The sequence below is a fragment of the Centrocercus urophasianus genome, unplaced genomic scaffold (assembly GCF_019232065.1).
Source record: "Centrocercus urophasianus isolate 14NV4802_14NV808 unplaced genomic scaffold, USGS_Curo_1.0 seq_26, whole genome shotgun sequence".
NCBI lineage: Eukaryota > Metazoa > Chordata > Aves > Galliformes > Phasianidae > Centrocercus > Centrocercus urophasianus.
The window spans coordinates 11,292,435-11,319,660 of record NW_024884822.1 but is presented as its reverse complement, the minus strand read 5'-3'; the positions used below and the strand labels follow the sequence as shown (position 1 = coordinate 11,319,660).

Genomic DNA, 27,226 nt, shown 5'->3' with positions numbered 1-27,226 from the left:
CAGGCTCTTGTTCATCACTGGTGAAAACACATAGCACTGTGGTGGTGACAACATTTTGTAGCTGAGAACTTGCTCTATCGAACAGTGTCATCGTGCTCTCTGTAGCTGCTGTAGCTCCCACGGAGAAAAATAGGAGGCATTACTTTCGGGACGAATAACGTCTTTCTATTTACAGTCTCCCGGCAGCGCAGGCCGCGGGCGCCGCCAGGCCAAAGGGGCGTGGCCTGCGGGAGGGGGCGTGGCCAAACATAGCCCCGCCCATCCCGCAGCGCGGCGCTATAAGACAGGGGCGCGCAGCACCCCGCCTGCCCCGCGTCGCCCGCCCCGGAGCGCCTATCGCAGCCCCGCGTCCCGCCGGCAATTCCTGCTGCGCCACAGCCATGGCGGCGCTGACGGTGAAAGCCTACCTGCTGGGCAAGGAGGATGCGACCCGCGAGATCCGCCGCTTCTCCCTGATGCCGCCCGTCCGCTATCAGGCCGTCCACGACCGCGTCGCCGAGCTCTTCCAGGGGCTGCTGCGGGCCGGGCCGCCGCCCGCGTTCCGCATGCACTATAAGGGTGAGCGGGGCGGGGGGCAACCCCGCGGGTCGGGGCCGCCGGGAGCCCCTTGGCCGGGAGGTGGGGCGGGCCTGGCGGCGCGGTGTCCCTCTGCTCCGTGGGCCGAGCGCCTGACGGGGTCCTCTGCCCTACCCAGATGAAGACGGGGACCTGATCGCGTTCTCTACCGACGAGGAGCTGGATATGGCCATGCCTTATGTGCAGGACGGGGTCTTCCGCGTGTACATCAGAGGTAACGCCCCGCAGCCCTGGTGGCACCGAGTGCTTTGGCTCGATGTGCTGCTGGCTGGGCTCCGAGACTGGGAAAATCCCCGTTCTGTCCCTCATCTTCACACCACAGCTTAGAGGGGAGGTTAAATGAAGGGCAGGGTAATGACAGGGCATAAACCCACCCTGCCCAGGGCTTCCTCCTGGCTCCAGGGCCTCGGTTGGCACAGTGAGAGCTGGTGTGTTTGGGCTGGTCCTGTGAACCCCCTGCTGTACTACCAGCAGGTGCTGTGACATGCTAAGGGGCCCAAAATCCAGCTTATTCCTAAGCACATTGTTCCTCAGTCCCTTCTGTTCACTTGGGTACCTGCAAAGCTTTACGTGCAGTCCTTGCAGCAAGTCATGTAAGCCACCCTTCTTGTCTCAGTTCTCATCTGCTGTGTCTCCTGGCACTGCTGAGCCCTCTCAAGAAGCGTTCCATTCTCACAGCACTTCACAAAGTAGGACGACACACCAAGCAGGGTGGTGCAGCACTAATCTAAAACAATGCAGAGTGCTAGGGGTGAGGCATGCTGTTTGAGGCGCAGGTATGCTTGTAACACCCCTTTGCACTTGGTCAGTGTTCTTATGTGCCCTCAGCTTGCGTTTGGCAGCCAGTGTAAAAATAAACTGACCTAGTAAGTCAATACTGCTGTGACAAGGGCTGTTTGTGTTTCCTTCTCCTCTGCCCGATTTCCAGCCTTTAAATAGTACCCTCGTTCTTGATGCAAAGTTCCCTTTCCTTAATAGAGAAAAAGGAGTGCAGGCGTGAACATCGCTCGCAGTGCAGCCAGGAGCCTCCCCGTGACATGGTGCACCCCAACGTCATCTGCGACGGCTGCGAGGGGCCGGTGGTTGGTGCTCGCTTCAAGTGCACCGTCTGCCCTGACTACGACCTGTGCAGCACCTGCGAGGGGAAAGGCATCCACAAGGAGCACAACATGGTGATGTTTCAGAGCCCGCTGCTGAATCCGTTTGAGGTGAGCAAAACTTAGGGAGTGGAACCAACGAATGGGATGCTACCTAGATGTAAGCTTTAAGTTTCACTTGCCCCACAAACATCACCTTTTGCAGTGGCTTCCCAGAGGGCGCTGGCTCCGTAAGATGCGGCATGGCGTTCCACCCTTCCCCTGGATGCACTGCTGGGGGTATCCTGGACCTGCAGCTCCGTGCCAGAACTCGGAACAAGCCCAAGCCAGTGCTGCTGCCTCCAGTCCACCTGCTGCTGGAGGTAAGAGGAGGTGGTCTGGTAAAGGAGAGCAGTGCTGGAGGAGCAGAGTAGCTGGGACTTCACAGCACAGTGTGGAATCTGGGTGCAAAAAGAGACATGGGAACTAATCTACTTTGTGGGAAATAATTAGCCCCTTTCAGGACGCTTCACTTCTGGTGTGTCTTGTGGCCATGTAATACATGAGTCTAGAGAGGGATTATTTGGAACCAGACCAAGCAGAGCTATTAGGTCAAGCATGTCACTGCTCTGCTCTTAGATGTGCCTTTCAGCATGGCTGATGAGCCTTAACAGAGCTAATGCCACTGGTCTGTTCCAGAGGTGGTTTTGGTCTCTCTGCTGCCTTTGTGCTGTGCAGATGAGTGACACAAAACGAGCACCAAGAATTCCTGGGGATGTGCTCTTTCCCTGTGGGCTGCTATGTGTACTAACACAAATTATTCTTCTAGAAGCTTCTACTAACAGCCAGCCCCAGGACCCCAATGTCACCTTCTTAAAGAATGTTGGGGAGAGTGTGGCAGCTTTTCTGAGCCCCCTGGGTAAGTGACTTAGTGTGTCATCCCCATCCCTGAGACTGGCTTTGCTCCCACCAGGAGCAGCAGCCAGCTGTTGTGGTTGGTACCAGAACCACTTTGTGCTACTAAGCCTCAAAGCCTTAAATTATTGTGTACTAAAATTGTTTGGGTGTAGGCCATCCACTCAGTGCCTTTTCAGAGTCCTTTGTAAGGAGCTGAGGAAGGGATTAATTATATAACCCCAAGTCACCAATGACTTAAAATCATGTTACAGTGATATTTTGCTTAGGCAGGCATATTTAAGTTCTGCCTTGACCCCTAAACACATGGCCTGTCTATTTAGTGGAGGATGACTAATTGGTGCATCAAAGCTTACTAAAAGAATGCTTCACAAACTTGAATTCATACATATTATATGGAAAACTGTAGGATTACAGTTTTATCATGCTGCAGCATTCAGTCCAGGATTAATGTGTACTTTTTCTTAGAACTGTGCTTTCAGAAAATCTAACGTTTTTTCTTGGTCTCAAATGTGTCCCTAGGTATTGAAGTTGATATCGATGTGGAACATGGAGGACAGAGAAGCAAAGTGACTCCTGCTCCTCCTAATCAAGAGAGTAACAATGCTGAGTCAAGCAGCAGTACTCTTAACCAGAACAGTCAGACCAAACCATACTGGAATAGCACAGATTCTGCTACGGTAGTAAGCAATGTTGCAGAGCAGATACAAGACATGGTGATAGATCCTGTGCCCACACAAATGGAAGATGGCAGCCTCCAGTCCCAGGTACAAGAAACACTGCACTAATTTAATATGGTTGGTGAGGCTTTACTGGAGTGAAAGTAATTTGCTATGTGTTGTGAGATTGATGAGTCAGTTGTCAGCAGATAGATAATATATGGCACCTTTGCTTTACTGGTTTACAGCAAAGGTGGGACTTGTGAAGGTAATTCTACCCATTAAAAGCAGATAGTAAGAGCATGCATCCTACCTGGAAAGCACTGCAGCACTGGACCTCCTTTCTTTCCATTTCAGGAACACAGTGAGTCAAGCAGTTCATCAGGGGGTGATGAGGACTGGACCCACTTATCTTCCAAAGAAGTGGATCCTTCCACAGGTGAACTGCAGTCTCTACAAATGCCAGAGACAGATGATCCCAGCTCCCTAGATGTAGCTCAGGAAGCTCCCCAGGCAGGACCTACAGGGCTGAGAGAGGCTGCACTCTACCCACATCTCCCACCAGGTATGAGAATGCATGCAGGTTTCACGTGGGTGAAAGTTGCTCTCAGTTATTGCCAACTTGCCCAGTATAAGCAAACCTGCTTAGGAACCAAGCTCACATCTGGACAAGTTAAATTGTAACTTGTGCTCGGGCAGCACTCTGCATGCTGTTAGGAACAGGCATGTTCTCTGCTTGAACGGGGGCAGCAAGTCCTAAACTGGTACTAACATGCCATTTGAGCAGCATGAAAAAGGTGGCCTCCTAAACAGTGTCTTTGCTGTGGACTCTTTGAGAGCCTTTTAATGCAGGCTGTAGACAATACATCCTGTGACTTAAGAGGCTTCTCTGGCAAGAGCTTGTTAGAAGTATGCCAGGTCACTTAACTGATCACCAGCACTGATGTGTACAGCAAGGACAGACAGATCTAACTCAGCTGTTTCCTTACCAGTTACATATGCTGTACCTCAAAATGTCTGCCTCATAGGATACACAGGAGAGTGTCTTCCAGTGCTTGTCAGCTATGCCAGATCTGCTAGGATTAGTGCCAGCCTACCGTGTGATACCACAGCCTTGTCTGGTTTGCTATTAATGTGAAGCATTTTAACTTCAAACTATCATTCTCTTAACAGAAGCAGACCCTCGCTTGATTGAATCCCTGTCCCAGATGCTGTCTATGGGCTTCTCTGATGAGGGTGGATGGCTCACTCGACTCCTGCAGACAAAGAACTGTGACATCGGGGCAGCACTAGATGCCATCCAGTATTCCAAGCAGCCTCCTAACTTGTAGTAGTCCGTGTAACAAAAACTAGTTTCCTTCTAACTGAAAGAAAATAACGTGGTACAGTTAACTCTAGAAATGCATCTTCTGTTAAAGGTTTCTGTTTCATGTTCCTAAGTGCTTGTAGTGTGGAGGAAGAAATAAATACTGCCACTCTTTCAACTGGTGATGAGTTTGTGGGTGTTTAATTATCATAACTGTTCTACTCTGTTAACTGGAACTTGATTATAAGATAGAAGGTCCAGGCCAAGAGCACATGATTTCCATGTCAGGTGACTCCCAGTATAACAGACTCTGCACTGTGGCAGTCTGCTTCTTGCCCATAACTTGGGCTTTGAGCAGACCCTTAGGGCTGTTCATTTGTGAAGAGAAATCAAATGCTTGGCTCTGAAGCCTGCACAGTAGCTTTGGAAGAAAGAGTTGCTATGGGTGATGTAAAAAAAGAGCTAGAACAAGGAAAAAGAGCTGCAGTTTACAGTGGGGAATTAATCACAGAACTTAACTGTACCAGTCAGATATCCTTAAAGCCTTGGATGCACCTCTGCTCCCTCCCTCCTTCCATTCTCACTTCTGATACGCTTGCTAGACACCACTGTGCAAATGCAGCACTTCTTGGATCAGTCTTTCCCAACAGAACACAGCTAGATAGCCTTTAAGCAACTTCTTTAATAGTGCTCTTAAACATACCTTCACTTCAAAATCTTGCAACAAGATACAAGCCAACCACACAACAGACAGACAGAAAAGCAATGGTGAAGATGCCCAAGTTTCTCAGAAATCATCATTGAAGTCATCACCTGTGCAGAAGAGGCGTTCACAAGAAGTGGTGTGAGGCGTGGGCCTCGCAAGGCTGGGTGCAGGAGGTCTGCTACCAGTGCTGCAGTCACCAGCTCCAGCCCATAGCACCTGACTTGGAGCTTCTTTGGCCAATGCATCATTCTCACCTGAGCAACTGATGCTGGGCTGCATGCTGCCAGGCAGTTTTAAGGCAAGTTGCTCGGTGCTAGCTACACACTTCTTAGATTTAAAATCTGTACCTAGAGGTAGAGCACTTTGAACCTGTTCCAAATGTGTAGTGGCCTTACTTACAGCAGTGGTGCGGTGTGGTCCCAACCTTCCACTGCCATCCTGTGGTGACAAGGTGGCCATAACAGCATTTTCACTACAGTTGTTAGAACAGGAGAGATACTTTTCCCACTTGGAGGGTTTGGTACAAGCAGCTGGGGGTTGGTTGTTCTGTTGTGGCACTGTGGACTCAAAGACAGTTAGCACTACACCACTGTCTGCAGAAACAGCATCTCCATCATCTCCATCAGGCACTGCTGTCGAACATTTCTTGTGCTGTAACAAGAGAAAGAAAGAGCTTGGTTGGAAATGCAGCACATGTACCAAGAAACAGGCAAAGAAAGAGCACTCTTGTCCTTTAAATACATTTATGTTTTCACCAGCAATCTGAAGCAGAGCTGGATCTATGAACCCTGGGCTGTGAAGACTCAAGGCAACTTAACTAGCAGGGCAGATAATTACAGTAACCCCACAGCTGTGTCTTATGCAAGGCGTTGATGCTCAACAACAGCAAAACAGAACTGACAACAGTTGCACTGATGGAGGAATCTGGCCAAACCACTTTTACCTTATATCAGATGGCATTTGCTCATACCTGACTAAAACCCTGCAGAGAGAAAGTCACAATACGATTTGCTGCTTCTCCCCATTCATTCAATATTAGAGCAGAGGAAGACATTTAAAACTTCAAAGTTACAATGACATGAAAGGAACCAGGAAAACACTGTTTTGCTTTAGTCTTCTACAGCTAAAAATACTCAAGAGGTTCTAACCTTTTTGGCTTGATAGGTAAACTGGAAAGCGCCATCTTCCTCCGAGTTCTCCTGAACATCACCGTAGAGGAAACTCTCCTGCTTTTTCCTGATCAAAAGAACCACACAGAAAGGTGCCTGGTTAACTCCACTGTCATTTTTATCACAAACAAGTCACCATAAATGCTCATGAAAAGCAAACTCCTAGCAACAGAAGTCAAGCCATGCTGTTCATTACAGCCTGTACTTCGTTCAGCTATAATAAAATATCTCCCACAACCCTTTAACTACACTTAAAGGTAGGAATTACAAAAAAAAGCTCTTTCTGTTGTCATCTGAAATGCCAGCCTGTATCACTGTACCTTCGTTCTTCCACAGCATTCTTCCTCTGAGAACAGAACTGTTGCCTTTCTGTACTTCCTTCCTCTTCCTCCTCCTCTTGATCTTCACTGCCCTTGTCCAGATACTTACTCCAGCGACTGACTTCTGTCCTTCCCCCCTACAACATTGGAGAATTACTGAAAACAGCAAAATACAAGGTTCTCAACCCTGGCATTGTCACATTTGTGCTGAATGCCTCCAGCGACAAGTCACTTTAGGACATGTTCCTCTATCTTGTTCCCAGGTTCAGCATCCGGGTAGAGCAGAAAGTTTCTGTTTGCATCACATTCTACATCTCTCCTGGAGCCTGTATATACACACTATCATCTCAGCTGTGTTAATATAAAGGGATCACTGGTTTCACTTTGATTCCCCGGGTCAGCATGGCTAGGTATTTACTCCAGCTTTGTAGGTGTCTCACCTGCTGCACCAAACTGTTCTCATGAAGGACTGCTGCATTTCTGTTGTCGTTTTCACATTCTTCTCTGTGCCTGAAACAGATGTTTAAATTGGAGTTCCTAATCCAGTGTGCAAATCGACTGTTTATACTGTATTGGAGGTTAGTCTGCTTTCCTCCCATACAAATAGAGTAATGATTCTGATCGAAAGCCACTAGCCATGAACTGACAATTTTTAATTGATCGTAATTAGGGATAGAACAGCGTATCTTTTGGGATGACAGCTTAAAACCACTGATTATGCCCTAAGCAAGCAAGGAAACAGGGAATTTATTTCATAATGTTTGTGAACAGCAACTTTTTTTTTTTTTTCATAAGGTGAACAAACACGGAGTTTTCTTCCCAAAACTTAACCCCGGAGCACTGCATTACACAACAAAGTTATCTAACTGCCTCTGATTCATCTCTGAATATAATCCTGAGTGCAGAGGAAGCTCTACAAGTTCAAGCTCAGTTCACAATTAGGCAATTAATAAACAGACTGGGGTGAAATAAACAGGAAAGCCTCACTAAGATTTTCCAGCCCAGGAGGAGTTACACCCAAATGTTTGCACTAATGCATTTCTGTCAATAAAAGAGATTAACCAAACAAATAAAAACTCTGCTCCACATATTTTAACAGGCAAAGGCCTAACCAACACAATAATGATCTTATCTGAAAGAAGCCCTCGTTCAAAGCAGCATGCCAGGACGCTAAATCCAGCGGTGTGTAATCGAGAGGTGGGTGACACGGATGGCACACGTTTGGGCTTTACCACAGCCCAAACCTGCGCTCAGCAGGGAGAGCAGCCCAGCAGCCCTACGAGCCCCTACCTACCGAGCCGTGCGGGCAGCAGCCTCCTCTGCCTCACCCTGCAGCAAGTTCAGCTTCTGGACGTGCAGCCTGCAGTCCCGGCCGGAGCCCTGCCCGTAGACCTGCAGAAGTAACACAGAGGCAGGGAGCGCCCAGCAGGGAACAAACAGCAGGACGTGACGCCGCGCTTCAGCGCGCCGAGCCACACAGCGCCCCCGACACCACACAGCGCCCCCAACACCACTCGGCGCCCCCTGCCACCACAGGCTGCCCGGCCCTTTCGGCCCCTCACCTTCTGCAGGGCCTGCCGCTGTCCGCACACGCAGCAGCTCCACTTCCGGCTCCGCTTGGCCTAGGAGGAGCAGAGGGAGTCAGATGCGGCCCGCAGCGCACTCCCGGCCCATCGGCCCGCACCCCACCTGCTGCGCCTGGAAGCGGCGGCACGAGCAGCACCGCAACACCCAACAGGGCGCCGCCATCCTCCCCTCGCCATGGCAACTCGCGCCTTCCGCTCACGTGACCCCGCTCCCAGCCAATCCCCCGGCCCCGCATTCTAAGCCCCACCCCCTGCCGCTATGCCCCGCCCCCGCGGCAGTGCGTCGCAGGGATGGCGCGGGGCTGCTCTGCGTGCCGCCTTCCGAACCAACCAACCAACCAACCAACCCCCCTCCGAACCAACCAACCCCCCTCCGAACCCCTCACTTGGTCTGAGCCGTCTTCACAAGTGAAGACTGATTGCAATCCACTGAACAAAAGTTTGCAATGCTGTGTTTATTAATAAGGTGCATGCTTATAGATAAAGGTAACTACGCATATGTAATAATAACAAAATATTAAAAATAAATAATCATTATTAATAATAAGTGATAAAAATAAGAAGAAACAAAGTGGCCTGACGCCAGTTACAGCAATCTAGCACTTGCAGCAACCTGCTGTGGCCAGAGAACATGCAATCATTGCTGAGCTCAGAGAAATAAAAGGCAGCCAAGGTAGCCTGTTGGTTCTGGTTTGTTTATTGAGTACATGACAGACAGACAGACAGTGTAAAATCACATGTAGTATTTGTACTTTAAAAAAATTACAATAAATTACTGAATAATTAGTAAAAGCAGTTTAACTAATGGCCGCTCTCCAGCTACAGGGCAGAGGCAGAAAAAACAAGAAATGTGTACCAGCTGTGAATACACACAGATAATGTCACAAGGGAATTCACACGGAGAAGCACACCGAGTAGTGTTAATGGAGCATCGCACTGCAGGGGTCCTTCCCCTCCTTTATATGCCAAATGCCAGCCCGATCCTGCAGCACTCCTTGCCTTCAGCACCGGGTCTGCTCCCGCTGAGCACCAACAGCTCCTCCTCTGGCCCCGTGAGGCAGATGCCTGTGCACCGAGATGAGTTTATCTGTTCCAACAGCATTCATTCGCCCTCCTCGGAGCGGATGCTCTCCCACCAGAAGGCTGATTCTTAGTCTCTTCTCACTGAGCAGTCACTCACTGTTCCAGTTATTTCATCTCTTCAACTGAAATGAAACCTACACTGCTCAGGTTTCTCCTAACAGACTGATGGCAGAGCCTCACAGTGCTTTGAATTCTCCCTCATTAGGTGTAAATACCTTCTGATGTACAGTACTTTCTAAGAGCACGTCCATGGCTAGACACTTCATACAAGAGATGTTCAGAAAGGACACACTGAGCATCTGCAGGTGGCACAGCACTCCTATAAATCCAACCCGAGCATACACAAGGGCTGACTGAGCAGAGCATTCTTAAGGGTCTTATTAAAATTGGACCCATCACTAGTTAGCAAAAACAGAGAATCAGCGAGGAAATAAACGTATTCTGTACCAAGAGGGAAAGTCCAGCAGAGCAGTGTGCCACTATTCTAATGCTGAGGCTGATTCACTGTTCAGGAGCACGCTCCCTTCTTATAGCCATCATAAGCCCACTGACTGGCCTAATATTACTGCTGCACTGAAGTCAAGGAGCTTGTGGCTTCTGAGAGAAACTAGAAACAGTAGCTTTCAAAGAACTGCAAAAGCTAGAAAACCAGGTTTGTCTGAAAAATGTCTCCTGAATGATAGAGAAAAGTGTTTGTATTATGAAAACAGCAAATCTCATCTGAAAGAAACCTGCAGATCTGAGAAATGTCTGTGTTCAGACCTTAGGGCGCTGGGAGCAGTGGCGCACATCTGCACTGCAGCTGCTGAGTCACAGAACAGCACTGAGGAACTTAGGAGACTATTCATAGGTCAAGGTCCTATAGCACTTGAGAACACTGGGTGAGTTCTCAGATCGGCAGCCAGAGATGAACGCGGTTTCAAGCCAGGCTGCATCTGCTGTGCAAATTACACAGGAATCTACAGCAAACAAGGGCAGGCAAGGAGCAGTTACTGTCTGAAATAAAACTTCATTGAAATAAAAGATAGCAGAAGTCAGACATGCATAATTTATGGTGGTAGTTCTGTATGTCAGGGGCTATTAGGTTCTAATGGCTCTTGAGAATGTAAATCTAATTCTGTTAATCTCAGGAGCAAAAAAAAAAGCACCTACACAGAACAGTCACTGTCTGATGCCCCTTACCAAATGGAATCTACTGTAATTGTGTAGTAAATGGTCTCTGGATAAATAAAAAAACAACCCTGAACACAAAATACCAAACCATCCTGCCATCCGCCACATTATCCCCCTGTTTTATTTCCCAAAGGCAGCAATTGCTTTGAGTTCACCCTGACACAGAAGAAAGCTCATAGTCACTGGATGAACTGAACTGCCTCTCTACCTTCTTCTGATCTTTGATCTTTTGGAGAATGTTGACTTTTTTCTCGAAATAGTTTACAAGAGCTGTCTCAGTCAGCATGGAAGCCAAGATCTGCTCAAAGGAAATAGACCAGTCAGTATCAATGGTGCTGCCGTACCTGGCAGCTGCACTACCACCTTCACAGCCAACAAGGACCGTGTCATCTGCAATGTCTTCACACTGCAAGGAGCCTGTGCTGACCATGGAGTAGGAAGACATGGACATATCATCTTTGGTTTCATCATCTGATAGCAGCTGCAAAGGAGAACCTTGTCCTTCCCCCGAGCCATCTCCTAGAGTCTGGTTCTCCTGCTCAGTTTTTTCAGGCTGAACATCTCTGCAGGTTTTGTCTTCAGCTCGGGGTTGCTGCTCCACTGTTGAGTTCTGACTCTGTTCAGATGTAGGTGACTCCTCTTCACTCACGGGATCTTGGCTACTGTTTGTTTTGCAGTCCTCAGACTTCCTTACGGGTCTGTTGGAGAACTTTTTCCCAACCTCCCCAATTCGCAGAAGGAGGCTGGCGACAGTGGCAATAGCATGGTACAGCTCTTGCTCTACTGGGTCCTCACTGAACATGTTGTAAAGGGTCTTGCATAACTCTATGAATTGTTCCTTTCAAAGACAAAGATCAGAATCATATTTTAGGCTGCAAAAATTGACAGCAGTAGATGAAACAACAGATTGCATGTTGACCGACTCCTACTTTATTTGCCTCCCCACGAAGTTGCAACTTACTTTACTGATTCAGAACAATCCCAAATTAGGCAAACTCCGCTCTGTGCTACCGAAGCTGAATTGAGACACAGCCAGGAACTTAACAGTGACAGTACTTTTGCTAACAGGGGGACAGCATGCTAACATTCACTCCTGAGAAAACCTGAGGTCTTACTTCTGCCCTGCTACTCTTCTGTAGCCAGCTTCTACATATTTCCGCAGTGGTATAAAAAGCACCCATACAGGAAATTAAGAGAAAGAAAAGATCACACTAGTCATAAGACTCTTCTTCCTGTAACTGCATTCTTTGCTCTCCACCAAGCAGCCTCAAGTTGAGGCAATGCGAAAAACAGAACAGCCAAGCAAGCTTATATGACTGATGGCTCACTTCAAACACACTGCTCAGGAGGGAAAACAAAGATTGCAGGTCTTACAGAAAAAGACGATCTGGAAGGCATAGAATCAAACACATCTCACTAGAGGAAACAGCAGCTTGACAGCCAGCTGCAAGCCCACTAAAGAATTCAACACAAGCATGTAGAATTAGGAGCTTCTACAGCTCACTACACCAGAACAGCAGGGCAACCTACTGCATGGACTGAGCACACCAGCAAAATGATGTCACAGTTCTTCAACAAGCTGTTAGTCATCTAACTGGAAACCTTCAGATTCACTTCTTACCTGACTCATTTTGGGGAGATCTTTAATAGTTTCCTTCTTGGACTCTTTTTCCTTGGCCCACATTCTTAGGTAGTATCTATAGTCCTGTGGGCTGGTACCTTTCTCCTCTGCAAAACATGACCAAGCCTGGCAGTTAAAGTTTCAGACTTGTTGTGAGCACCATGGCAGCAAAGATCACATTAGAAGCAGGTTTTATTGTCAGTTCAGGAAAGCATCTAGCATTTGGATGGCTGGAGGCTGCATTGTTTGCTGCTGGTATATCTGATAAAGTTCAGTAGATTTTAACACTACTGAATTAGCTTGACTTCTAATAAATGAATTCCATTAGTCAATAACTTCCCAATTTGATTTTCAAATGTTATGACCTTGGTACATTAGAGAGTCAGAGCAGCACGGCGTGAGAGAGAGCTATTCTGCAGCTCACATCCCACTTTACCAGTGTCCATGAAGGACTCTTTGAAAGGTCTTGACACAACACAGGATAATGAGATGGCTAATGTTAAAGAGACAAGACTGGAATGTGGTCTATTTATAATGAAATTACCTTTTTCTTGACCACTGTCATTTCTCCTTCCTTTCTCTTCTTGGGTTTCTAAAAACAATAAAATTATAAAATTAGTCATTAATATCTGACTTTCAGGAACACAGCACATGAAGAACGTAAGGCAATTCGTATCCAAATCACAATTATGGACAAATACATTTAATATATCTCACACTCCCACTTCACGTTTCGAGGAGTGAACAGAACAGGACAGAAGCAGGAGGTGATGGGATAAATAGGAAAAAGAGAAGCCACACCAAAAAAGTGGTGGAGAGGTGAGGTAAAGGGTGGAACTCTAAAAGAAATGGTGAAACAAACATGAAATACAGCTACTAATGCCAAGGCTTGAAGACAAAGAAGTTCACAGCAAGTTCAAAGCGAGATAATGAATGGAGAAAAACAATACTGAACATATAGGACAAGTGACCATTATCTGTGCTGGCAATAACTCACTGACTGAGCAGACATTCTGAGAGTGATGTGCAGAGTCTAACTTTATGGATCGTGCTTCTGCTTCCCTGTACTGCTGCTAGACTAAATAGGAAGTCCTGTCTTAGCTCACTGTTCACCTAGCACCAAACAGTGCAATTACTCCTTTTTTTTTTTTAATAGCATTACTGTATTTTTGTAAACATTAAGCAAAAAAATGCACTTTGATTTCCTATTAATTAGTTCCTACTTTTTGTAAGGTTGAAACACAACAATAAAAACATGGTTGAACTGCCACAAGAGAGGAGAAGCATCAACTTGAGTATTTAAAATAGCATGTTGGTGCAGGTAGATAATATCAGCTCAGTATGTCCACATAATCCAAGGACTGACCTTGAGACTCACAGTGCAGGCAGAAATCCAGCTCTGAGACAAAAGGAGATACTGGAGCAGCAGTAAGAGGGGTTGAGGAGAAAACATCCCAGATAAAACAGAAGAAAAGGCCACACAGAGACAGACAGAGAAGGAAACAAAAACAAGAAGAGAGACAATGAGACTTGCATGAAAAACCCAAGTTGAGGTGAAAGACAGGAACTAGCAAAAGCAGACTGCTCCTCTTCAGCAGCACATGACTGTGCTTCAGAGCGTGCCGTGTCCTGCACAACATGGGTACTGAGCAGTTGAAGCTCAAAACTGCTTTATCATCATGCAACAACCACAGTCAACTCGAACACATTCTAACCTTAACATACTGCCATCGGGAGACCATGCCTTGCAAAAATCACCAATCACAGCACATAGATTTGTGCTTGGATTCCTGTCTAAACTGAGAGGTGAGGACAGCAGGCGTTGCATTACCTTCTGTCGTAACATCCTCTGTGAAATAACTTGTGGCCTCCAAAGCCGACTCCGTCTCCTCTGGATTCAGAGCTGTGCTTACAGAGAAAGAAATGTTAAGATCTCTGAGGTAACTGAACAATAGTATTATCCATTTTGTTAGCAAAAATTATGAGACATCTCTTTTCAGTAGCATGTCAGAACACACCATGCTCACCACAGCAGCTTATGGAAGCAATCACTCACCAGGAGGCAGATGCAGTTTGTAAAGTACTTTGAGCTTGTCAGTCAGGTCACCATGGTACATCCCACCTGCAAGTGAAAAAAAACCCACAAAAACAGAGGGATAAGAAAAACAGCATTTAGGAATAAGAATCACTCTCTACACACAAGCTCAAAACAAAGTGAGTTTCCATGCAGTGAGGAAGTGCTAAACTGTACAAAGCCCTCTGCAAAAGCCACAAAGAAACCCACAGCAAAGTTTCATCTTGTAGGTTTACCACCTACTGTTTCCCAAAATGAGAGACTGTCTAGCAGAAAAAACGCATCTTTAATTCTGCCTGAAGAACTAAATCCTGAAGGTTGCCACCCTCCCTTCATAACAGTCCAATCATCAGCATCTCCTTTTAGTTTTCTGCTTGGAAGATGACAGAAACATTTTTGGCAGTATATCATCTCCAGAAATACCACTTACTCATCCCTGTCACAAACTCCTTGAAGTTAATGAGAGAATCCCTGTTCTCATCCAGCAGCCGGAACAGGCGCCCTGCTAGCACAGGGGTGTGAGCACCACAGGACCAGGGGGTCAAAGTGATGAAGAGCTCTTTGAACTGCTCCATGTCTATGCGATACTGCTCCAGGTAGGGCAGGCTCTGATCTCGGCGGGCAGCTGCAGCACGATTATTTCCCCAGTAGCAGCTCATCAGGTACTTTGCCTTCGGAGGGAAAGTATGGAGAAGTCAGGTAATATTGTACCACAACAAGGCATGAGAGTGGAGTCTTTCATACAGCTAAAAACAGCACCAAATGAGAAGGGACATTTCAGGACACATTGTTTATCCTGCCCATCATTATGAGCATTACTTCACTACAAACGAGTACGAAATGGAGGAGGAAACACAGATTGCATTAAGAAACAAAGAACAAGTGAAAAATACAAAAAAAAAAAAAAAAAGATTCCTTTTTGTTTGAGTAAAATGAAACTCAGGCTTTCTGCAAGGAGAGCATGCAGATTTTAGAACTCTGGCCTCCCTGAGTCTATAGCATCACACAATTGAGCTTGCATGCAAGTGAGCATAGTATGATTGAGCTTGAGCGACTTTGGGAATTGCACTTGGTGTATTTAACAACACTTCCAATGACAAATAAAGGCAGAGCACTTCAGTAATTGTGTTACAATTACACAGCAAGTTCAGGGCAAAACTTGAAAATAAAAACTGAAGCACAAGTCAATCCTAGCTCCATGTTCTAAGTACTGTGTGTCATTTCTTTCCATTGACTCTGAATCCTCTTTCTGAATGAGCATAATTCAAACACTGTGAATACCAAAAAAGTGTTCAGTAATAGAGCCAGCCTCACTGGTGCCACATAGAACAGAATCCCACATCTGGTTCTTACCTTGAAGACTACATACAGCTCTTCTAGCTCTTCAATAGAGAAACCAATGTCACCAGACACAGCCCTGACCTAGTTAAAGGGGAAAACAGGGTGAGTAATTTCTTTCAAAGCTACCCAAACTAAACATGACTCACTGAAAAATCTGTGAACATATAAGGGTTAATGAAAAGAGAAAAGACTTGCAAGAAGATATGACAAAGGAGAGGAGAGGAAACACAACTGCTCCAATACTTCACATTGCTGAGGATGACAGGCCAGGAAGCTTCTAGTTGAGCAGAAACTGCTGACATTTGAGCAGTTAGTAAAAAACTACTGTTATAACTTCCTGTTTCTGCAGCCCACAGAACACTGTGCTGTCCCTTCCTTTTGTTTTTATCTTCAGACTCAGATGCACAGAAAAACAACAGTGAAAGAAACGGATGAAATTTTCCACCTGGTAGATAGTTGCAATAGATGTGGACACTCTTTTTTAGTCATGAACCCTTCTGTAAAACTCCCAAACGTGTTAGCATGCTTTCTAAATGCCATTTTGTAGCTCCTTTAATCTGGGAAACACATACCACACTCTTCTTGGCTGTATCCTCCAGAGACTGGATCACCTTCAGCCTTTGTTTAAAACGCATTTGTTCAATATCATCTGCTTTCAAATTGCTAAATTTCTATGAGAAAAGAAGCAGACAGGGTCAGCATCATATCCTGAAGAATGAACTATGCCTGTTCAATCACATGCTTTTTTACAAACTGTACTGTCCCTTCAAAGACAATCTAAAAACCCTACAATACTTCTACCACCACTGAGAAGGTGAAAACAAAATCTCTCTCTCTATTATCCTCTGTCCCCAAAAATAAGTCATGTAGAATTCATGAGAAATCCATCATCAGAGGTTTCTAAAGAACAGCTGGAAAGGCACCTATCAGGACACAACTACAGATCCTGTAGAGTGGCACAGAGAAGAAACTATACAGCTTGTCATTCCTTCCAGCCCCATTTTATTGTAGGACCCATATGAGATTGAGCTACAAACAGCACAGTTAATAAGCTTTTCCACTATGTCAGCCAAGTAAAATGAATTTGGTAACACTCTCTTAAAAGAGAAACAAAGAACATGATTTTCACCATCTCTACTGACGCTGGAGAGACTCTTTGGAGTTCACATTAGCTGAAAGAATTAGGCTTCACTTATTCCAAACAGGAGGATGAAAGGCTCGAGCCTGCGCTCCTTGGGCACCTCAAGCCAATAATGCAGTTCAAGTTCCATCTGCATAATGTGGGATTATTAGGAGAGAAAAATCAGTTGGGTAAAAACTAAGCCAGAACCTGACCTCATAGGATGTTCTGATGAGGTCAAAGATGTCAATTTCAAGTGGTGGGTCATCCCCACTCGTCAATAAGGCATGCAGGTGTGGAATAGGAGGTGAGACGCTCTGCCTGTTAACTACGTTGTCCAAATACCTGTGGAGAAAAAAAAACACCCACACAGAGCAGACGCAAGACTCCTGGATTAATGTCAAGAAAGGAAAAGCAGTAATATCCTAAGCACACAACTCCCAGCTCCCTTGTATTATTAATCTAAACATGCAGAAAAAAAATTCCCAGTGAACTTACAACACTATCCTCAATATCTCCCATGTGGAGGTGATTTTCATTTTAATTTTGGGATATCTGTTCTTTTCAAAAGTAGGCTCCCAGAGGTACCCTGAAGATCTTGCAGAACATAGGATAGATTCACTTTTGAAGCAAGACAATATTTTATTTGCTATAACTGGGAAATATCTGCTCGATAAGGTTTTACGTTACTAGAGGGCTATTCCTGCCAGGACTTGTTCTTAATAATGGATTAGAATTCTTCTGTGTATTTTGGGTAAGTAACCTCATGGAGTTCAAATTCAAACTGAGAAGCAGGAATGTAGTCTGTAGAACAAAGCAAACAACTCTGGATTCCTCCATACTTGAGCCAAAAATTTGTTTCAGCTGCCACAGAAATCAACAGCAATCTTCTCTAGTGCTCAAGTTTCATCCTAATCTGGTATCTGTGACCTCCTATGTAATGGAATTCAGGGGAATGACAAAAGAGTCTCTCTTATCTGACAGAAAGGAATGATGACTAAAAGGGGTACTATCACCATTCATTTTAAATAAGAAGAATGGTACCTGCCCAGAATAGTCATTGCTTCACCTTCATCACAGCACTGTAACAACTTCTCCACATTGGCATCAAGAATGGCCAATGACACCTGCAGGATAAACTTGATGCCCTCATAGAAAAAACAGTCAACAATGACAACAGCACTTTCAAAGGGCATGACACTGAGGAAGAGCGTGAGAAACCAAGAAAGGGATATGGTGGAAATCACTCCCAGCTCCTGCATCTTTTCTGACAGCTGTGGAAGATACTCTCGTGTAAGTTCTTCAAAGATGCCCTGGTCCACCAATGCACCTGGAAAAAGAAACAAGAACAATGGCAGGACTCAAATTTGTTGGTCTCATGGTACTATAACTGAGCTAATTAATTATTAAGCAAAACAGTGTGAGTTCACTTTAATTTCAGCTTCTTAAGCTAGACAGAAATGAATACATTTGTTACCCTGTTCTCAATAAGCACCACATACATAGATGGAGATTATTCCTGACTCCTTCTTCGTTGTTCAGTGGTAGTGCACAGTGCCTCCTCCTGTGCTTCCATCATACAAACACAACTTAAAAGGGAAGAAGCTTGTCCTTCATTATCTTTAAAATGCACCACATTTAATTAATTCTGAGGAAACAAAATATTGCTGAGATGCTGATGGAATTGTAGCTGAAAATCCAAGCTCCAGCATGAATTTGACAAACTCACCCACTACTCTTGTGTTGTAGTAATCAGGCAACATCCGCTCACATAAAGCCACCAGGAGCCAGAAAGCCTCTTCCTCATTGCAGTACAACAGCAGCACTGATGTAACGATGTTCATCGCCTACGTTCCGGCAGCATTAAATGTGCAGAGAGGGAGAAACGTGGAGATGTTCACAAAAACTCTGTCATTACAGATCAGCTGAACTTAAAAAGCATGATTCTAGCAGAGCAGTCTCATGGGACCGAGAGTCAGATCTATTTCCAGCTTTTACTGGTATCTGAGTCACTAGGTGACCTTGAGCCAATTTATCTTCCTGTTTCAGTTCCTCCGTTTGTGAGGCAGCAGATAATATAGCTGCTCTTTGTCAGGCACTTCAAATTTATGGGATTTTCCAAGTTTGCAGAAAAAGCTTTGATTATAACAGAGCGAGGTAATAAGAACCTCTAACTGCAGAGCAATACATAATAAGAAATTAATTTCTACCAAGTTGTTTCACTAAGCAGCAACTGGTTTCATTTGTGATATACTGCAATACATGCACCATCGTTTACTTCATTTACTTGTTCATTTCAGGGAAACCAGGAGATGTTTTTCTCCAACTAGGGAAAGCTCTAGCAGGAAAACTGCTAAAAGAACTTGTCACTACACCTAACAGGAATGTGCAAAGTCTATATGGATAGGAGATCCTTACAATATCACCACTTAATTCCGAATGGACAGCATGAAGGAAAAGCATGAAATTGAAAAAAGAATTGCTGAAAAGCTCCAGTACAGTCATGGTCACCATGTAGGGTTAAAAAGTCTAAAATTCCTTCTTACCTGACAGTATCCAATTGTTGGATTCCTGAATGCATAAGCTGTTAAGACTCTCCGGAGAGCAGCAATCCCCAGCTCATTCTGGAAGGCAGGATGTTCTGGCATAGAACGGTGCAGATCTCTCTCAATTTCTTCTGTAGCAAGATTGTACTTTCCCATCGACTTTTCCACAAGGTCTGCATAGTAACCAGGATGAGTGACCATCTCATTCCAAGCCCCTGTAATGACAAACAAACACTGCTTCACTTCTTGAGCTTTAAAATCAAAGCTTTATGCCCAGAGAAGAGGCAGTTGGTAAGCATCACCAACTCAATAACTGCAAACAGATAGAAAAGTATAGCAATAAACCTGCTGGAGTGCAGGTCCCAACACTGAAATCCACACGAAGGCAGTGAAAGAGCTACTGTACTCATAAAGTCACGCCAGGAATGCAGTCACTGCATTTCTGTCCAATAACACCACAAAGTGTAATTCATGTGGAGCTTGCTTGCGATTTATTTCTTCTGAAACAAGCTGTGATTTATACCTTTTCCTCTGAGACATACAAAAAGTTTATTTCTGCAAGCTGCCAAAGCATCCTGCACAACATCCTACCTGAGAAAAGGAGCCACAGTTCTCCACGAAGGTTCTCTGGGATTCCTTTCTGCACCAGCTCCCTCGTCTTGGCAGTACGATACATACACATCCCTCTCCCATATTCAAAGAAATGAATGTTCCAAGACTCTTCCTTCATCTTCTCCTTTGCCTTCACAGGAATAAATACGGCCATTTTAGGAGATCAAAGCATTTTTATGCTTGTAGGACAGGTGATTTCTGGGTACTCAAACCTACACTTCACAAAAGGAATGCACTGTGACATTTAAAGGTTTAATTCTTTCTGCTGAATAAAAAGGCTGTATGCTAATCTATGCTGCTCTGAAGCTGCTTGAAGTCTTTACAATGGTAACATGGGATGTGCAGGGGCATTACATTTACACAAATGCAAGCAGAACCATGGTCTACGATGACTGCCCAGGAAGCAGAGATATCAGATATTCTCTGCTACTCTGACATGAAGAAACATTCTTCACAGATAGCAATTGCATCCCAGAAGCACAGTAAGACAAATTGCTCAGCCCCTACTCATGTATCTCTATACTGATACAGTAAGCTGATGGTCAGGTTACATCTACCCAGCACTATCATGGTGACAGTGATACTGCAGAGGTGACAGAAGCTAGGGAGGAAATGCAGAGTCTCAGAGCAAGACAGGAATACTACAAAATCTACTACAAATTATTCATAATTAATTGCTTTAAGTTAAAATATCATTTACCCCTTTGGGTCCCAAAAGCTCCTCAGAATTTCTTCTGAAAAGTTTGAGCAGTCCCTGGGATGCTGTTGGCACTTCACCAGCACAGAAGTTGACAGGTCGATTGTTGAGAGCAGATGTGGGGCTAACTGCAAGAGGGCTGCTGGAAGGCAACTCTGCAACTTCCTGGAAAATAAAAACACTTACTGTGATTAAAAAGAAACAACAAAACGTACTTTTACAGTTGTAAAGTTGGCTATACAGGGCACTTCTGCCAGACTGGAGACAGAGCTGGTAGAGAAGAGGTGGCAACTGTTCTGGCTTTTCTGTATTTCCTAAACATCCATCAAGAACTATCCCAGTATTCCAACCTCACTCAATTTCAAGACAAGGTATGCTATTAATAGCAGTGAGCCTATGGGAAAATGATTCAATACCACTGAGCCTGCTCAAGACAGTAGGTTAACCTAAGCAGGGACCTCATTATGTAAATTAGCCTCTAGAGCCAAACAGCAAAGCAATTGGGAAATGAGCAACGAAGCATTTGAGCTGAGGCAGCCTCCTCTGCTCATGGCCCAATAACGGAAATGATCTGCTGATAGCAGTGCTGTGACACAGTGTAAGGAGGATTGTTTGAAGGATGGGCAAACGCTCCTCCCATCTGCTTCCTCGGTACCTCACATCCAGGATCACCCAAATTCCACTTCCATTCCCTGTCGCTGCTGAGTGGTTTCTTGGATGGTGTTCTCTGCAAGAAGTCAGAGATTCTCTGCACCAAGAAATCTCGGTCCTTCAGATTGGCAAAGAAGAAGGTCATTTTACTTTTAGTGCTGATGGACAGAGGGCTGGGCAAGACGCTGGAGCTATCTGCCTTCTCAACTATTGTCACCTAGAAGACAAAGACAAGGGCCATTTGAATCTAACAGATTCTCCATTATCTGCCAAGCACTACAACAGCTAGAAGCATATGAAAGACAAGACAAGCCTGTAGTCTTAATTACAGCTAATCCCCACCTCCCTGAGAGGAATGATGAGATGACAGGCCTCCTCTGCCTTGCTGGCAAAGCAGATGTAATTGTTGGAAACAAACATCTGACCAGGAATGTGCATCTTGTTGAATGGTGTCCACAACGTGCAGTCTGTGTGTCCATCCAGGCATTCATCCTTGGGCAGTCGGAAAGTGGCACGGTAGCATTCATTTTTGGCTCGAGCATCAAGGTCTCTGGGGAAAAGTAAAGAGCAGTCCTCAGAGCTTTCTTCTTACTTGAAAAAAAATACTCAAACACTGATTTAACTGTTCACTCCAATCACAGATTCCAGCCTGTGCTTTAATTCTTACTATTCACTTCTCTAACTGAGATGCCACCTCTTATCTGACTCCTCTTTCAGCCTTCAGGCATGCTTCACTGACAAGGTACGTCCTGCAACACAAGCAATGCAAGCGCGTGTTGGAACAGAAATCTGGGAACCTGAAATGTTACACTGGATTCTGAAACTGGAAAGAACAGGATTTTCAATAGTTTCTAGTTGAAAATTCATTCTAAGAACTGCTTGTCTGTATCTTCATGCATGAGAAGGATGTGAGGGCTAATGCGAATTAAGGATCAACTTGGCATGGAAAAACAACACTAGGCAGAGAGCTAATGACTGAAATAAGTGGCACAGCCCCTGGTGTGAGAAGAACCCAGGGGCACCTTGAAGCTCTTTAGGAAGGCAGATTTATTACTACAGTTCCTGTTTCTCTGTCTTCTCCTTGCTGAACACACACCTTTTTAGTGCAGAGATGTTCTTCAGAGGCTTCCTGGGCTTTGGAAGGGACTTGTCCTGTAGGAAGCTCTCATTATCCAGCAGCTGCCGCATAGCGATGTTGGCCAGCTGCTCCATCAACTTGAAGGTCTCATTGATGTTAAGAAACATGGAAAAATAAAGTTCACTGTCCCTTGTGCTCACTTTAATGCACTCAGGGAACAGCAGTGTAGCATTTTTTTCTAGCTGGGTTACATCCACCCACTGAATTACCAGTGTCACTGAGGGAAAAAAGTCACAAACAGCCATTATTAGAATCTGAGGCAAAAAAACCCAAACAAAAAAAACAATGAAGCTCAAACAGCAAATGTGCTCTTAATGAGTGGCATTTTTCTCCCCTTACACACAGGCAATTCCTTTCTTCATGCTTTTACTGATTTCTCCAAAAACACTTGGAAGTAACTTTTGGGAACAACTAGAATTAATACAGTTCCAAAAGGTCTCCCTTCCATCCAGCAAATGTTTCCAGTTGCAATTACTAATGCTTTCATTCTTTCTTTCCAGCAAGTTAATTCTGGATTCTGGAGATCAAGCTCTGTAAATACTAGGTGGTGGTTCCAAGCAAAACTCACCAAAGTCAAAATATTGCTTGGTTCTTTAATTCAGTGGAAGTAAAAGCCCAGGTGTGCAACCTGAGAACCTAAGGCACGTGTTGAAAAATGACCCAGGCATTCAGTTTAAACTTCACTGAGTGCCTCTGAGAGGAAGGACTGAACCACATGTTGAGCCAGAGCTCAGAACATTCATAAAAAGAAAAAATCCCATCAGCTCAAAAAAAAAAAAAAAAGAAGAAAGCCACATAAAAGATCGACCGAATCAAAAAGATTCATGGGAAACTGCAGAAAAAGACAAGGTTATAACTCACCCTCTTTGCCCAAAAGGAAGGAATAGAAACAGAGGTGATTGACAGTGAGGTACAGCCAGCCCTGCCTGGGTACACGTCCCTTCCAGTAGCTGCAAGAATAGTAGTTGACCAACTTCTCCACCTCTGGCATCCCAAACTGCTTCCGCATCTTCAGTTCAGCCTCTTTGAATTTACCTGGATCCTCTTCACTCTGAGGCTGCTGGTTCTTGTTCTCTTCAGCTATAATTCCCTAAAGGACATGGGAAGAGAGGCACCAAGATGAGAAATGAAAGGGAATGCCTGCTGACAGATATAATGTACACTGAAAGGTGATGGCAGCCATCCAGAAGACAGAAAGAAGAAATGTGACACAGCAGTTATCATTTCACCCGTCAAGTCAGAGTAATAGGAAAGACATGTAGAATGAGCAGATAGTCTGCTGGGAGCCTATAAGCTGATTTACTTCTAAACACATGCAGCTAACGTTCATGTTTAACATCTGACTGAATTCCTCACAGCTGGTCGGGTAGCACTTAGAATGCCCAGCAGCAAAACTGAAGTCTATTTTCACTTGTGAGTGTGACAACAGGAAGGTCATCTGCTAGGAAGGGCAGAGCTCTGCAGGCAGGCAGGCCACGACTGGCCAGAAGGAAGAACAAATGACCACAATCTCTCTCACACAGACACACAGCAAATACAGAGAATGTGACAGGAGTACTGGAAGAGCCTCAAATTGCTGCTGTTCAATAAGAAACCTGCGTGTGTGAGCTTCTACTCTGGAAAATGTACGGGCTGGGAAGCTGAAGTGCATCATGTGCACAACGAGCAGAGGCACTTGTTGAATATGAAGTCAGTGGAAGTTAGGGCACAGTTCCTTTAGACCTACACCATCACAGGAGTGTGAGCACACTGCCTGCCAACTAGAATTCTCTCCTCAGATTTGTTGATAGATCCAGCCTCAGTTTAACCCTCATGCCAAAGGTATAACTTGCAAGGATTGTATTGAGACACTAGATTTCAGCTAGTTACCATCCTAAGCAGGCTGTACCTTGAGATCTTCTGCTCCTAACCTCCTCCCCTCTACCCCTCCAAAAATGTCTGTCTGGTGTTATGGCCACGAAGTCATCCTGACAACACTGTATGCATTTCATAATGCTTCTAAATGTGTGCGTGTCTGCAGAAGGAGCAGAGAGAAGCTCTGCAATGGAGCTCTCACTGCCCAATTGTAAAAACAATTCTCAATACCACCTCCCCATTCTTTATCAGGTCCTGAAGTCTCTCAGGGAAGCACGCTCCTTACATGTATCTTGCCCTTGACAAAGGTGGTGATATCTTCTTCATTGTCAAAGATGGACAGAGTCTGCAGTAAGTTATTCTCCAGCCATTCCCAGTGCTTTGTGATCTCCTTACGAGATGATCCTAATTGACGGGGCGAAAGACAAAGGGAAGAACAAAGAAAAAAACACTAGAACAAGCTCCTGTTTTTTTCCAAGTTTATAGCAGGAAACTAATAAATACCAAACAGCAATCAGATGTGGAACACTCCGACTGTCTACATGTCAAGGATACTTCATACACACCAACATTATGTTTCTAATGAAATGTTTCCATTGCCATTGAGGATAATAAGCACACAGGACATCATTCCATTTATCAGTGCACAGCAGTTTTTTTCCCCCCCCAGAATAAAGCATTGCAATGCTCCAGACAAGAAGTACTTCTTTAATTCCTGATGTTCTAAAAGAAAACAAATAAACTTTCAGAAGAAACTTGAAATTTCAGAGCAATCTAACTTCTTATACCTAGGAGCTGCATTTTGCATGGGCAATTGTCAGCACAGAACATACAAAGCAAAAAAAGCAACCCAAGCATGCCGGTGTCAGATGCTGTCCCTTGTTTTCTTAAAAAACAAAGTCTCAGTGGAACTTGTATCAAACATTGGTTGTATTTAATCATACAGCCCTCAAGCTTCACAATATAAGCTTCAATGAGTAATCAGTGATTTAAGGAACTCTGCTGTGAAAATTCGCTTTCATTGGCGTTTCATTCCTTTAATTGTTTCAGAGATTTGCATTTACAGAAAGATTTCTTCAGTGAGGTCAACGATGGAATGAAGCAAACAGCAGGAAACACAAACAGCTCCCTACAGCTATGGCTCTACCTGACTTTTTAAGAGGCAGCTTCAGCAAAGAAACAGCCTTTGTCTATTTGTAGTTGGACAGCTAACCTCAAAACACAACCTCAGCTAACGTGTGGTTTCCTAAGCAAAAATAACTCCAGGACCTGAATTCTCAAAGGACTGCAGGGCTATGAATTCGGACTTCTGTGTACAGGTCAATGGGTTAAACAACAAACAGATACATATGTAGCTTCTGTAAGTTTACTTGATGTCTACTCTAGCCATTAGACATCGTTTTTAAAGCACGAATGACCTTAATAGGAGATGGTGTCAGCACGTACCACATGCCACTGCCCAATACACCTGAGAGTCCTGGGTCTGGTGCAGGATACGGTATGGGGCAACTCTGGCACTGGAATCCAAAACTACGTCCAATGTTCCCACAAGGAGACCTGGAAAGCAGAGACACAGAAATTAAAGTAATGCAATATAAAGCAAAGAACCGAGTTAAGCAAAAATTCAGCACTGTTATTCCAAGAAAACAAACAAACAAACAGCCCGGTATTACCACACATCCTGTGCATTATAACTACATAATAAACAAGAATCAGCACTGGTACTTGGTCAAGAAAACCAAGACGTAAATCCAGTCACTGCATGGAAATTACCTCTGAACCACCTACAGGCAATCCCACTGTTAATGGCTGACATTTAGATGGCAATTAAATGGCCACCACAGCTCATTACGATCCTCTGCCTTCCTAGGAGAGTTCCATAGCAGAAGCAAATTTATTTTTCTCCATGGCATCTGGAGATATTGGAGAGGCAGTTAAAATGGGAGGTCTTCACATTAACATCGTCTGAAAAACACTTCACAGAACAGAGCTTTGTCCCCAGCAGGGACAACACTCCATACATCTCTTAGGGACTTTCATCACTGCATTCAAATGACTGCAGGAAGAATGTGAAGCCTCTGGGATCTCCATACTTCTGTTACTTACAGTGATTTTAAGAGACCGAGCTAAATATAAGAGCTTTCAATGCTGTTACCTTTCAGCACCACCTATGCACACAGCATGGAAGATAACGCAACCAAAAGGGACTCAACCAGTTCTGGAGAAGCTGTGACACTCCTGCAAGTGCTTCAGTTAAACAAAGAGAGCAGGAAGAGAACCCAAATTTGGTAACTTCTCAAATTGCATTAGATAAAAGCAGGCACTCTCAGAACAAAATGCTGACCACCGTTAGCACATGTAAGCAAATCCATTCATTTCAATTGCCTGTTTGTTAGTTAGATCAAATATTTAAGATGAACATCCACGCGGAGCTGGGCAATCCTTGAAGCAAATATGGACGCATCCAGCTCAGCAAGATCTCAGCTCTGGATCTCAGGCTTCTTCTGTGTGGCTGTAGGTAGCAGGAGTAAGGGCTCATTCCGCATACAGCCCGTAACAGCGATGTGCCACACACTGACATACAAGGCCACGCTCGTGAACCCGAGCACAACGCAACGAACCGAGCGGAAAGCTGCCAACAGCAGCAGAGCTCACTCCTCCTGCCATAAAACCTGGGCAATTCCAGCACCCATCTACTGGTGCATCTCTGGGGGAGGGGAGACGGAAATCCAGCCGCTCGGTGATCCGAGCCGCCCGCAGGCGCCGCCGGTCCCGGCGCAGAGGCCGCCCGCTGGAAGGCGCGTGGCGCGGTCAGGCCGGGTCCCGCATCCTCCATTCCGCCCGCCGGCGCCCCGTTCCCGCAGCCCCGTCCCCGCCCGGCTCACCCGTCAGGCCGCCCCCTTTGCCGTGTCCCCGCCGGCGCTGGAGCAAAAAGAAGGGGTTTGCCCGCTCCGTCACCCACAGCGCGCCGGCCAGCAGCACCTCCTCGGGCCCCAGCCACAT

At 45.2% G+C, this 27,226-nt stretch overlaps 3 protein-coding genes across 5 annotated transcripts; 1 reads left to right on the top strand and 2 right to left on the bottom strand.

Moving 5' to 3' along the window:
* Positions 1 to 317: 317 nt before the first annotated feature.
* SQSTM1 (sequestosome 1) lies at positions 318 to 4,715 on the top strand. 3 transcript variants are annotated; one of them, XM_042826595.1, is made up of 8 exons: positions 318 to 558; positions 695 to 790; positions 1,555 to 1,784; positions 1,879 to 2,035; positions 2,482 to 2,571; positions 3,090 to 3,334; positions 3,584 to 3,665; positions 4,400 to 4,715. In XM_042826595.1, the coding sequence occupies exons 1-8, from the start codon at positions 381 to 383 to the stop codon at positions 4,555 to 4,557; spliced, it is 1,236 nt and encodes a 411-aa protein (XP_042682529.1). In that variant the 5' UTR covers positions 318 to 380; the 3' UTR covers positions 4,558 to 4,715. The 3 variants fall into 3 exon arrangements, with proteins under 3 accessions (XP_042682529.1, XP_042682527.1, XP_042682528.1); XM_042826593.1 differs by having other exon boundaries at positions 3,584 to 3,791; XM_042826594.1 differs by lacking the exon at positions 2,482 to 2,571 and having other exon boundaries at positions 3,584 to 3,791.
* A 62-nt stretch (positions 4,716 to 4,777) lies between these two features.
* On the bottom strand, positions 4,778 to 8,490 carry LOC122164510 (MRN complex interacting protein). The gene is made up of 7 exons (XM_042826596.1): positions 8,417 to 8,490; positions 8,290 to 8,349; positions 8,022 to 8,119; positions 7,168 to 7,237; positions 6,728 to 6,864; positions 6,387 to 6,474; positions 4,778 to 5,889 (listed from the first exon to the last, which is right to left on the bottom strand). Exons 1-7 carry the CDS (start codon positions 8,474 to 8,476, stop codon positions 5,320 to 5,322), a joined length of 1,083 nt encoding a protein of 360 aa, XP_042682530.1. The 5' UTR covers positions 8,477 to 8,490; the 3' UTR covers positions 4,778 to 5,319.
* A 504-nt stretch (positions 8,491 to 8,994) lies between these two features.
* TBC1D9B (TBC1 domain family member 9B) lies at positions 8,995 to 27,226 on the bottom strand. The gene is made up of 21 exons (XM_042826302.1): positions 27,109 to 27,226; positions 25,670 to 25,780; positions 24,510 to 24,628; positions 23,231 to 23,459; positions 22,328 to 22,586; positions 21,574 to 21,781; positions 21,236 to 21,448; positions 20,584 to 20,745; positions 19,863 to 20,013; positions 19,272 to 19,486; positions 18,455 to 18,572; positions 17,770 to 18,055; positions 16,941 to 17,070; positions 16,178 to 16,276; positions 15,618 to 15,686; positions 14,695 to 14,935; positions 14,247 to 14,312; positions 14,022 to 14,093; positions 12,735 to 12,782; positions 12,191 to 12,297; positions 8,995 to 11,407 (listed from the first exon to the last, which is right to left on the bottom strand). Exons 1-21 carry the CDS (start codon positions 27,224 to 27,226, stop codon positions 10,721 to 10,723), a joined length of 3,708 nt encoding a protein of 1,235 aa, XP_042682236.1. The 3' UTR covers positions 8,995 to 10,720.